The sequence below is a fragment of the Piliocolobus tephrosceles genome, chromosome 21 (assembly GCF_002776525.5).
Source record: "Piliocolobus tephrosceles isolate RC106 chromosome 21, ASM277652v3, whole genome shotgun sequence".
Lineage (NCBI taxonomy): Eukaryota > Metazoa > Chordata > Mammalia > Primates > Cercopithecidae > Piliocolobus > Piliocolobus tephrosceles.
In genome coordinates this window covers 36,476,213-36,489,138 of record NC_045454.1, presented here as the reverse complement: position 1 = coordinate 36,489,138, position 12,926 = coordinate 36,476,213, and the positions used below count along the sequence as shown (strand labels likewise).

At 49.4% G+C, this 12,926-nt stretch overlaps 1 protein-coding gene across 1 annotated transcript in view; it reads left to right on the top strand.

The window, feature by feature from the left end:
* Positions 1–12,926, top strand: part of NWD1 (NACHT and WD repeat domain containing 1) — an 87,388-nt gene that overhangs the window by 13,478 nt on the left and 60,984 nt on the right. The window contains 2 exon segments of the mRNA XM_023229651.2: positions 3,060–3,357; positions 8,115–9,387. Coding sequence (XP_023085419.2) covers positions 3,060–3,357; positions 8,115–9,387 — 1,571 coding nt within the window.

Sequence of the window (12,926 nt, the reverse complement as noted above, 5' to 3'; positions counted from 1 at the left end):
CTGCCTCCCTCCCTCCCTCCTTCCTTCCTTCCTTCCTTCCTTCCTTCCTTCCTTCCTTTCCTTCTTTCATTTCATTTCAGATGGAGTTTTGCTCTTGTTGCCCAGGCTGGAGTGCAGTGGTGCCATCTCGGCTCACTGCAACCTCTGCCTCCTGGGTTCAAGCGATTCTCTTGCCTCAGTCTCCTGTGTAGCTGGGATTACAGGCACACACCACCGTGCCTGGCTAATTTTTTGTATTTTTTTTTTTTTTTAGTAGAGACAGGGTTTCTCCATGTTGGTCAGGCTGGTCTCAAACTCCCGACCTCAGGTGATCCACCTGCCAACCTCAGGTGATCTGCCTGCCTCAGCCTCCCAAAGTGCTAGGATTGCAGGGGTGAGCCACCACACCCAGCCGATTGCTTCTATTTCATCATGAGGAAACTGGACTTTGGCTCTGACCTAAAGGGCTAGGCCTCCTTCAGGTTAACTTTTCTTTTCTTTTTCTTTTTTCTGAGACAGGGTCTTCTTCTGTTATGAAGGCTGGAGTGCTGGGGCAAAATCTCAGCCCTTAAGCCACCCGGTGACCTTGGACTAATTCTGTTCCATCCCCAGGCCCCTGTTTCCATGATAATAAAAGGAGAAAGCTGGACTTAGGGTCCCCTTAGCCCTGCTTCACCTCTGATTCTCCCTGGAAGGATCAGAACAAGAATGGAGAACCACCACAAGATTTAAATTAAATCTCAGTTATCAAGATAAATCATATATACATATATTATATGTATATATATTATATATACATTATATATATATATAGAGAGAGAGAGAGAGTAAGAGAGAGAGAGAGACAGAGTTTCTCTCTTGTCACCCAGGCTGGAGTGCAATGGCACGATCTCAGCTCACCACAACCCCTGCCTCCAGGGTTCAAGCGATTCTCCTGCCTCAGGCTCCCGAGTTGCTGGGATTACAGGCATGCGCCACCACACCTGGCAAATTTTGCAGTTTTAGTAGAGATGGGTTTTCTCCACGTTGGTCAGGTTGATCTTGAACTCCCTAGCCTCAGGTGATCCTCCTGCCTCAGCTTCCCAAAGTGCTGGGATTACAGGCATGAGCCACTACGCCCGGCTGATAAATAATATTTTAATGCAAATTGTAACTCTTTTTGAGACATGGTCTTGCCCAGGCTGCACAGTGCAGTGGTATGATCATGGCTTATTGCAGCCTTGACTTCCCAGGTTCAGGCAATCCTCCCTGTTCAGCCTCCTGAGTAGCTGGGACTACAGGCATGTGCCACCATGCCTGGCTATTTTTTAAAATTTATTTTTATTTTTTATGTTTTTATTTTTATTTATTTTTATTTTTTTTAAGACGGAGTCTCGCTCTGTCACCCAGGCTAGAGTGCAGTGGCACGATCTCGGCTCGCTGCCAGCTCTGCCTCCCGGGTTCATGCCATTCTCCTGCCTCTCGAGTAGCTGGGACTACAGGCACCTGCCACCACACCGGCTAACTCACACCTGGCTATTTTTTTAAAAAAAATGTTTATAGAGACAGGGTCTCACTATGTTGCCTATTATTATTATTTTATTTGAGACAGTCTTGCTCTGTCACCTAGGCTGGAGCGTAGCAGTGCAATCTTGGCTCACTGCAAACTTCGCCTCCTGGCTTCAAGTGATTCTCTTGCCTCATCCTCCCTAGTAGCTGGGATTACATGTGCATACCACCATGCCTGGCTAATTTTTGTATCTTTAGTAGAGATGGAGTTGCACTGTTTTGGCCAGACTGGTCTCGAACTCCTGACCTCAAATGATCTGCCCACCTCAGCCTCCAAAAGTATTGAGATTACAAGCATGAGCCACCTTGCCCGGCCCCATTATTTGTTTTTTTTTTTTTTAGAGACAGGGTCTCACTCTGTCCCCCAGGCTGGAGTGCAGTGGTGCCGTCACAGCTCACTGCAGCCTTGAACTCCTGAGCTCAAGTGATCCTCCAGCCTCAGCCTCCTGAGTATCTGAGACTACAGATGCACACCCACACACCCTGATAATTTTTAATTTTTGTAGACATGGGGTCTCACTATGTTGCCCAGCTAGTCTCTAACTTCTGGTCTCAAGAGATCCTCCTGCCTTGGCCTCCCACAGTGTTGGCATTACAGGCGTGAGCCACCATGCCTAGCCTAGGGGACAATTCTTTATTACCCCTCATGACTTCTGGTGGCTCCAGGCTATCAGAGTGGTCAACTTCACCTCCATCTTCTTAGAGTGCTGGTTGGATTCAAGAATTAAACTGATGTAAAATTGATTAACAGGAAAAAAAAAAACATACATATTTATTTATTTATTTATTTATTTATTTATTTATTTATTTGTTTGTTTGTTTTGAGACAGAGTCTCACTCTGTCACCCAGGCTGGAGTGCAGTGGCTCAATCTTGGCTCACTACAACCTCTGCCTCCTGGGTTCTAGTGATTCTTCTGCCTCAGCCTCCCAGGTAGCTGGCATAACAGGCTCCTGCCACCACAACCAGCTAATTTTTGTATTTTTAGTAGAGATGGTGTTTCGCCCTATTGGCCAGGCCGGTCTTGAACTCCTGACCTCAGGTGATCCACCCGCCTTGGTCTCCCAAAGTGCTGGGATTACAGGTGTGAGCCACCACACCCGGCCGACATACATTTACTAATACAAGTTTTTTACATGGCACAAGAACCCTCATAAGGAAATAAGGACCCACAAAAGCAACTAGAGTCATTTACTTATATATTGAATTGGACAAAGAATAGTAAATTGTGGCTGGGGACAGTGGCTCACAACTATAATCCCAGCACTTTGTGAGGCTGAGATGGGAGGATCACTTGAGTCCAGGAGTTCAACACCAGCCTGGGTAATGTAGTGAGACCACAAATAAAAACTTAAAAATTAGCTGGGTGTGGTGGTGTGTGACTGTGGTCCTAGTGGGAGGATCACTTAAACCCAGGAGGTCGAGGCTACAGTGAGCCATGGTTGCACCACCACACTCCAGCCTGGGCGACAGAGCAAGACCCTGTCTGAAGAAAAAAAGTGAGATTTGAATCCGTGATTTCCTCTCTGCCAGGCCCTCATCGGTGATTGGTACGGCCCCTGTGTGGTTCCCTCATGGATCGATGAGAAGGAGTGGGAGGTGTTGAGGGCCTGTCTGACTGCCAGGCCAACTGACCTGGAGCTGGTGGCACGTCACTTCCGGAGGGACGAGAATGCGGTTCCTCCCACCTACGTCCTGCAGGCACCAGGCACTGGGGAGGCCTGTGAGCCAGAGGAGGCTACCCTAACCTCTGTCCTACGCTCTGGAGCCCAGGAGGCCTGCAGGCTGGGGCTCATCACCCAGGAGCAGTGGCAGCGCTACCACCGGTCAGGTGAGGCAGCAGGGACTCCCCTTGGAGATTCACATGAAACTGACTGCGTGTTCAGAATATCCATCCCCTGTTGGCAAAAATGGAACAGTCTGCATTTCTTGCAAATGCCAAACCAATCAACCTCTGGTCCCTCGGCTTTGAGAAAGGCTGTTTTACTGATCCAAAATAGTTCAGCCACGTTCCTGATCAGTCTTGGTCTCAGGATCTTCCTCTCCTTGCTGGCTCTTTCTTCTCGTCTCCCAGGGAGGTTCCTGGCACGGGGGTGTATTACTCTGTTCTCACGCCACTAATACATACATACTTGAGGCTGGGTAATTTACAAAGGAAAAAAGGTTTAATGGACTTACAATTCCACATGGCTGGGGAGGCCTCACAATCATGGCAGAAGGCGAAGGAGAAGCAAAGGCATGTCTTACATGGTGGCAGGTAAGACAGAGTGAGAGCCAAGCAAAAGGGGAAACTCCTTATAAAACCATCAGATCCCATGAGACTTATTCACTACCATGAGAACAGTATGGGGGAACCACCCCCCATGATTCAGTTATCTCCCACCAGGTCCCTCCCACAACACGTGTGAATTATGGGAGCTACAATTCAAGATGAGATTTGGGTGGGGACACAGATCGGGGGAGCCATCCAGGGTGACTACCATTCCAGTTTGCCTGGGATGAAGGGGTTCCTAGGATGCAGGATTTGTAGTACTAAAATCTGGCAGGCTGGGCCCAGTGGTGCCTACCTGTAATCCCAGCATTTTGGAAGGCCGAGGCAGGAGAATCACTTGAGTTCAGGAGTTTGAGACCAGCCTGGGCAATATAGTGACACCTCATCTCTACAAAAACAAACAAACAAACAAACAAACAAAACTTTTAAAAATTTGCCAAACGTGGTGGTGCAGGCCTGTAATCCCAGTTACTCAGGAGGCTGAGGCAGGAGGATTGCTTGAGCGCAGGAGGCAGAGGCTGTGGTGAGCTGAGATCATGCCACTGCACTCCAACCGGGGTTACAGAGAGAGACCTGTCTTGAAAAACAAAAACAGAAACAAAAACAAAACTAACTAGGCATGGTGGTGCATACCTGTAGCCCCAGCTACTCAGGAGGCTGAGATGAGAGGATCGCTTAAGCCCAGGAGTTGGAGGCTGCGTTGAGCTATGACCTTGCCACTGTACTCCAGCAAGGGTGACAGAGTGAGACCCTGTCTCTAAATCAATCAATCAATAAATTAATTAAATAAAATACAGTCTACACTTGAGCAACATAGTGTTTAGGGACTCTAACCCCTTGCACCGTCGAAAATTTGTGTATAACTTTTGACTCCCCCAAAACGTAGCTACTGATAGCCTACCAATAACATAAATTGTTGACCAGGTGTGGTGGCTCATGCCTGTAATCCCAGCACTTTGGGAGGCTGAGGTGGGTGGATTACTTGAATCCTGAGTTGGAGACCAGCCTGGGCAACATGGCAAAACCCCACCTTTATTTTTTTAAAAAATTAAAATTAGTTGGGTGTGGTGGTGCACACCTATAGTCCCAGCTACTCAGGAGGGTGAGGTGGGAGGATTTTGTCAGCCTAGGAGGTGGAGGTTGCAGTAAACCAAGATTGTACCACTGCACTTCAGTCTGGTCAATAGAGTGAGACCCCGTATCAAACAAACAAACATAAACAGTTGGCCGGGTGCGGTGGCTCATGCCTGTAATCCCAGCACTTTGGGAGGCTGAGGCAGATGGATCACGAGGTCAGGAGTTCAAGACTAGCCTGGCCAACATAGTGAAACCCTGTCTCTACTAAAAATACAAAAATTAGCTGGGCATGGTAGTGAGCACCTGTAGTCCCAGCTACTCAGGAGGTTGAGGCAGGAGAATGGCTTGAACCCAGGAGGCAGAGGTTGTGGTGAGCCGAGATACCACCACTGCACTCCAGCCTGGCAGCAGAGCGAGACTCTGTCTAAAAGAAAAACAAACAAACAGTCGATGAACACATATTTTGTATGTTCTATCTATCATATCCTGTTTTCTTATAATAAAGTAAGCTAGAGAGAAGCAAATGTTATTACAAAAATCACAAGGAAGAGAAAATATGTTTGCTGTTGCTTAAGCATAAGTGGTTCATCAGTCACAAAGGTCTTCATCCTTGTCATCTTCACCTTGAGTAGGAAGAGGAGGGGTTGGTCTTGCTGTCTCGGGGATGGTAGAGGCAGAAGAAACTTGACCTGTGTAGTTCAAGCCCGTGTTCTTCAGTGGCCAGCTGCATACAATTCAGTGGCAATTATTACATTCACTGTGATCTATAACTGCCAATTCTGTCTAGTTCCAAGACGTTTTCTTTTCTTTTTCTTTTTCTGTCTTTCTTCTTCTTCTTCTTCTTTTTCTTTTTGGGATGGAGTCTTGCTCTGTTGCCCAGGCTGGAGTCTCGCTCTGTTGCCCAGGCTGGAGTGCAATGGCACAATCTCGGCTCACTGCAACCTCCGCCTCCTGAGTTCAAGCGATTCTCCTGCCTCGGCCTCCTGAGTAGCTGGGATTACAGGCACGCACCACCTCACCTGGCTAATTTTTGTATTTTTAGTAGAGACGGGGTTTCCCCGTGTTGCTCAGGCTGGTCTCTAACTTCTGACCTCTTGATCGGCCCGCCTTGGCCTCCCAAAGTGCTGGGATTACAGGTATGAGCACCTGTGCCTGCCTGACATTTTCTTTGTACTTATTTATTTTATTTTATTTTTTTGAGACAAGGTCTTACTCTGTTGCCCAGGCTGGAGTGCAGTGGCATGATCACAGCTCAGTGTGGCCTCCAGCTCCTGGGCTCAAGCAATCTTCCCACCTCAGCCTCCTCAGTAGCTGGGACCGCAGTCACACACCATCACAGGCCACTAACTTATTTTTTGTAGAGATGGGGTTTTGCCATGTTGCCCAGGCTGGTCTCGAACTCCTGAGCTCAAGCGATTGTCCAGCCTTTGCCTCCCAAAGTGCTGAGATTACAGGCGTGAACGACACCTGGCCCTCCAAGACATTTTCATCACCCCAAAAGAAGCCCTACCCATTAAACACTCCCCATCTCCCCTCTCCCAGCGCAGGCCACCTTCAATCTGCTTTCTGTCTCTGTTAATTTGCCTGTTCTGGACATTTCATGTTAATGGAATCTCACACTACATGGCCTTTTGTGTCTGGCTTCTCTCACTCGGCATCATATTTTTGAGGTTTATCCACGTTTTAACATCTGTGAGTATTTCATCCATTTCAGTGGCTGAATAGTACCCCATTGTGTGGAAGGAACATATTTTGTTTATCCATTCATCTGTTGATGGATGTTTCTTTTGTTTTTGAGACGGAGTCTTGCTCTGTCACACAGGCTGAAGTGCAGTGACATGATCTTGGCTCACTGCAACCTCTGCCTCCCAGGTTCAAGCGATTCTCCTGTCTTAGCCTATTGAGTAGTTGGGATTACAGGCGTGTGCCATCATGCCAGGCTAATTTTTGCATTTTTAGTAGTGACGGGGTTTCACCATGTTAACCAGGCTGATCTCGAACTCCTGACCTCAGGTGATCTGCCTGCCTTGGCCTCCCAAAGTGCTGGGATTACAGGCATGAGACCCCACACCCAGCCTGTTAATGGATGTTTGGATTGTTTCTGTCTTTTTGCTGTTGTGAATGGTGCTGTTACAAGCAAGGGTGTATTAATATTTGTTGGAGTCTCTGTTTTCAGGTCTTTTCAGCAGATACCTAGGAGTGGAATTGCTGGGTGCGATAGTAACTCCATGGTTCACTTTTTGAGGATGACAGTATTGTTTTACAGTGTGGCTACTCCTCACGTGGGGCCTCTGTGTTGCCTACCCTGAGGGGTCTTTGATTAATAATGGCTACATCAGGCCGGGCGCAGTAGTTCACGCCTGTAATCCCAAGCACTTTGGGAGGCCGAGGCTGGAGAATTGCTTGAGCTCAGGAGTTGGAGACCAGCCTGGGCAACATAGCAAGACCCCATCTCTAAAAAAAAAAAATACAAAAATTAGCCGGGTGTGCTGGTGCATGCCTGTAATCCCAGCTATTTGGGAGGCTGAGGTGGAAGGATCGCTTGAGCCTGGGAGGCGGAGGTTGCAGTGAGCCAAGATCGCGCCACTCCACTCCAGCCTGGGCGACAGAGTGAGACCGTGTCTCAATAATAATAAGAGTAAGAATAATGGCTTAGGCCGGGCTCGGTCACTCACGCCTGTAATCCCAGCACTTTGGGAGGCCCAGACAGGTGGATCACGAGGTCAGGAGATTGAAACCATCCTGGCTAACACGGTGAAACCCTGTCTCTATGAAAAGTAGAAAAATTAACCGGGTGTGGTGGCATGTGCCTATAGTCCCAGCTACTTGGGAGACTGAGGCAGGAGAGTGGCGGGTGAACCCAGGAGGCGGAGGTTGTGGTGAGCCGAGATCATGTCATTGCACCCCAGCCTGGGTGACAAGAACGAAACTCCGTCTCTCTCTCTCTCTTTAAGAATAATGGCTTAATTAGTGTAACTCTGAGTGCATTCACTGGACCAGCAAGCCTTGGCTTGTTGCAAATGCAAACTCCGGGGCCCCACTCAGATCTGCCGAATCACTTCTGGAGATGGGGTCCAGCCGTGTGGGTCTTTTCGAGTCTCGCAGGTCGGACTCTGGTGCACGTTAATCTTGAGAACCAATGCACGTCCCCCAACAACAGGTCTCCCAGCAACCCCATTTAGGTCAGCTGCTGACCCAATAATGACCACACTTCCTTCCCACCTTCCCCACTTTGGCAGTCATTGACTGGGAGATACAGCGAGGCCTGCTGAGCTCAGAGGACCGGGACCAGGGAGCGACCGTCTTCCTTCGAGAGATCCAAGACCTCTACAAACACATCCTTGAAGACTGCGCCCTCGGGATGGTGGACCGGCTCGCGGATGGCTGCCTGGACACTGATGCCCAGAACCGTCTCAGCAGCCTCAAGGGTCACATCACTGACATGTACCCCGGGGTCCTCAAGGCCCACCGCCTGCCGTGGAGCCGTGACCTGGTAAACCCCAAGAACAAAACCCATGCCCGCTACCTGAAGGAGCTGGGTGAGCAGTTTGTGGCGAGGGCCAATCACCAGGTCCTCGAACGCCTCCGTGAGCTGGATGTGGCTGGACGGGAGTTGGCGTGGCTCTACCAAGAGATCCGTCACCACCTTTGGCAGAGCTCGGAGGTCACCCAGAACTTCTGTGGACGCCAGGAACTCCTGGCCCGGCTTGGGCAGCAGCTCAGGCACGATGACAGCAAGCAGCACACCCCCCTGGTACTCTTCGGGCCCCCGGGCATCGGAAAGACGGCCCTGATGTGCAAGCTGGCTGAGCAGATGCCAAGGCTGCTCGGGCACAAGACGGTGACTGTCCTGCGGCTGCTGGGGACGTCGCAGATGAGCTCGGATGCCCGCGGCCTGCTGAAGAGCGTCTGCTTCCAGGTGTGCCTGGCCTATGGGCTGCCTTTGCCCCCTGCCCAGGTTCTGGACGCCCACACCAGGGTGGTCCAGTTTTTCCACACCCTCCTCCACACCGTCTCTTGCAGAAACTTCGAGTCTCTTGTGCTCCTGCTGGATGCTATGGATGACCTGGACTCTGTCCGCCATGCTCGGAGGGTTCCCTGGCTGCCTCTCAACTGCCCCCCGAGGGTGCACCTCATCCTCTCAGCTTGCTCGGGGGCACTGGGGGTTTTGGACACCTTGCAGCGAGTTCTCCTGGACCCGGAGGCCTACTGGGAGGTGAAGCCCCTCTCTGGAAACCAAGGCCAGGAGATGATCCAACACCTGCTGGTGGCTGCAAGGAGGACGCTGAGCCCGGTGCACACAGATTTGCTCTGGGCCAGCCTCCCGGAGTGTGGGAACCCAGGGCGGCTGAGGCTGGCCTTTGAGGAGGCCCGGAAATGGGCCTCCTTCACCGTGCCTGCACCACTGGCCACCACCACAGAGGAAGCCACGCACCAGCTCTGCGCCCGTCTGGAGCAGACACATGGGCGGCTCCTTGTGGCCCACGTGCTGGGCTACATCGTGTCTTCCCGGTAAGTCTCTGTGTTTTGAAACTCTTATTTATTTATTTATGTTTAATTTTTTATTTTTAGAGATGGAGGTCTAGTTATGTCACCCAGGCTGGAGTGCAGAGGCATGATCATAGCTCACTGCAGTCTCAAGTGATCCTCACGCCTTACCTGCTGAGTAGCTGGGACTACAGGTGTGCACCGCCGTGCCCAGCAAAATATAATTTTTTAATTTTAATTTTTAGAGATGGGGTCTGACTCTGTCACCCAGGCTGGAGTGCAGTGGCATGACCGTAGGTCACTGCAGTCTCCAACTTCCAGGCTCAAGTGATCCTCCCATCTCAGCCTGCCAAGTAGGGTAGCTGGGACTACAGGCGTGTACCACTGTACCCAGATAAATATATTTTTTTATTTTTGTTTTTAGAGATAGGGGTCTGGCTCTGTCTCCCAGGCTGGAGTGCAGTGGCACAGTCATAGCTGACTGCAATCTCCAACTCCGAGGCTCAAGTGATCCTTCCATCTCAGCCTGCCAAGTAGGGTAGTTGGGACTACAGGTGTGCAACACCATGCCCAGCCAAATGCAATTTTTGCTTGTCAACTATACCTCAACAAAGCTGGGAAAATAAATCCACACATGCAAAAGAAAGAAAGGGCTGCCTACATGGTTGCTTAGCCGAGTGAAAGTCTCGGGGCTATGAACTGCAACAAACTAGGCCAGGTGCAGTGGCTCACACCTGTAATCCCAGCACTTTGGGAGGCTGAGGTGGGCGGATCACCCAAAGTCGGGAGTTGGACCAGCCTGACCAACATGGAGAAACTCTGTCTCTACTAAAAATACAAAAAAATTAGCCGGGCATGGTGGTGCATGCCTGTAATCCTAGCTACTCGGGAGGCTGAGGTAAGAGAATCACAGGAACCCAGGAGGTGGAGGTTGCAGTGAGCCGAGATCGCGCCATTGCACTCCAGCCTGGACAACAAGAGCAAAACTCCATCTCAAAAAAAAAAAAAAAAAAATTGCAATAAACTTGGGTCGTGATAGTCTGGGGCCATTGCTCAGACTGGGGCCAGGCTAATTGTTTTGCTCAGAGATGCCAGGTGTGGATGAGGAGTCAAAAGCAACATGCATATATTGCTTTTTGGATATAGCAAGAAAAAGACAGACAGACAGACAGAAAGAAAGAAAGAAAGAAAGAAAGAAAGAAAGAAAGAAAGAAAGAAAGAAAGAGGGAAGGAAGGAAGGAAGGAAAGAAAGAGAAAAGAAAGAAAGGAAGAAAGGAAGGAAGGAAGGAGGGAAGGGAGAGAAACAGGGAAGAATGGCAGGCAGGTAGGAAGGAAGGAAGGAAGTAGAGAGAGGAAGGAAGGAAGGAAAGAAGGAAAGAAGGAAGGAAGGAAGTGTGTGTGTATGAGAGAGAGAGAGAGAGAGATCGAGATCCAATGGAGGGTTAGGGAAACTCAGGGCCGTCTCATAGCTGACTCCAGGGACATATCCCAGATTTCCCAACTGTAAGAGTACAAATACGGCCTGGGGTGGGTGGCTCACACCCGTAATCCCAGCACTTTGGGAGGCCAAGGTGGGAGAATTACTTGAGCCCAGGAGTTCAAGACCAGCCTGGGCAAAATAATGAGAGCCCCTGCCTCAGTGAAAAATAAAAACATTAGCTGGACATGGCTCACGCCTGTAGTCCCAGATATTCAGGAGGCTGAGGCAGGAGGATTCATTGAGTCAGGAGGTCATGGCTGTGGTGAACTGTGATCATGCCACTGCACTCTGGCCTGGGCAACAGAGCAAGACCCTGTCTCCAAAAAAAAGTGCAAATAACAACTGGGGCATGTTCCAGAATAGAGGGGTGGCCCATTGGGCCATCTGGTGAAGTTGGCTTGGAAGAAGTGAGTTGTCATGAAAACTGTCATAAAAATCAGAGCAGCTTCTCCTTCCTTATCCCTCTGGGGTCCTTTCTGCACATCAACTCCTCTTGTAGACTCTTCCTTCAGCCTCTCTGGAACTTCAGCTTGCCTTGACCACAGTTGGCATCAGGAGCTCATATTTCTGTGACCAGGTGCCATCTTACTGACTTTTTCTTTAGGTCCTAATTCCAAAGTACAGGGAGACAGAAATCAGTTGGTCCTATGTCTGGTTCAATTAGTAAAGCCAGGTCTCTCACAGGGGTGGCGGGGAGGTGGTTTATGAAGCATGAAGATAAGATGGATGATTTTGGTTGCTCCAGTCCCATGAAAATATGTCATGCTTACACATCAGATCCTTGTGGCGGGATGGTGACAGCTTCGCTCTTGGAGCAGACGTGAGATCCTTCTAGGCCAGAGGTCATCACCTCAGGATAGTTCTCCCCCTCCAACCCAGGGGACGCTAGCAGTGTCTGGAGGCATTTTTGGTTGTCTGACTGAGCAGGGTGGTGCTCCTGGTGTCTTTCCTGAGTGGAGTCCAGGGGTGCTGTTTAACACCCTACAGTGCAAAGGATGGTCTTACTTTAGAGAATGATCCAGCCCCAGATGTTGATAGTGCAGAGGGTAAGAAACCTTGCCTTAGCATGAGGGACCCTATCCATTCGTCCATCCATCAATCCGTCCCTCCCTCCCTCCTTCCATCATCTCTGTCTTCCATCAATCCATCCATCCATCCATCCATCCATTCATCCATCCATCCATCCATCCATCCATCATCTCGACCTTTCATCCATCCATCCATCGTCTCTATCTTCCATCCACCTATCCATCATCTCGATCTTCCATCCTTCCATCGATTCTCTCTAAGTTCCATCTATCTTTCCATCCATCATCTCTATCTTCCATCCATCCACCCATCCATTTATCCACCCACCCATCATCTCTATCTTCCATCCATCCATCATCTCTATCATCCGTCCATTCATTCATCCATCTATCCATCATCTCGACTTTTCATCCACTCATCCATTCATCTCTATCTTCCATTCATCTAGCCATCATCTTGAGCTTCCATTCTTCCATCCATTCTCTTTAAATCCATCTATCCTTCCATCCATTATCTCTATCATCCATCCATCCATCCATCCATCATCTCTAGCTTCCATCCATCCATCTATCCGTCCATCTATCCACCCACCATCTCTATCTTCCTACCATCTGTCATCTCTATTTTTCATCTATCCATCCTTCCATCAATCCATCCATCCATCCATCCATCCTTCCATCCATCCATCCATCCATCATCACTATCTTCCATCCTTCCACCCATTCTCTCTAAATTCCATCTCTCCTTCCATCCATCATCTCTGTCTTCCTTCCTTTCATCATCTCTATCATTCATGCATCCATCCATCCACTCTATTCTTCCTTCCATCATCATCTCTATCATCCATCCATCCATCCATCCATCCATCCATCCATCCATCTATCCATCATCTCTATCTTCCTTCCATCCATCATCTCTATTTTCCATCCATCCATCCATCCATCCATCCATCCATCCATTCACCCACCCTTCACCTCTATCATTAATCAATCCATCCATGCATCCATCCAACCAACCATCTATCCATCCATCCATCCATCCATCCATCCATCCA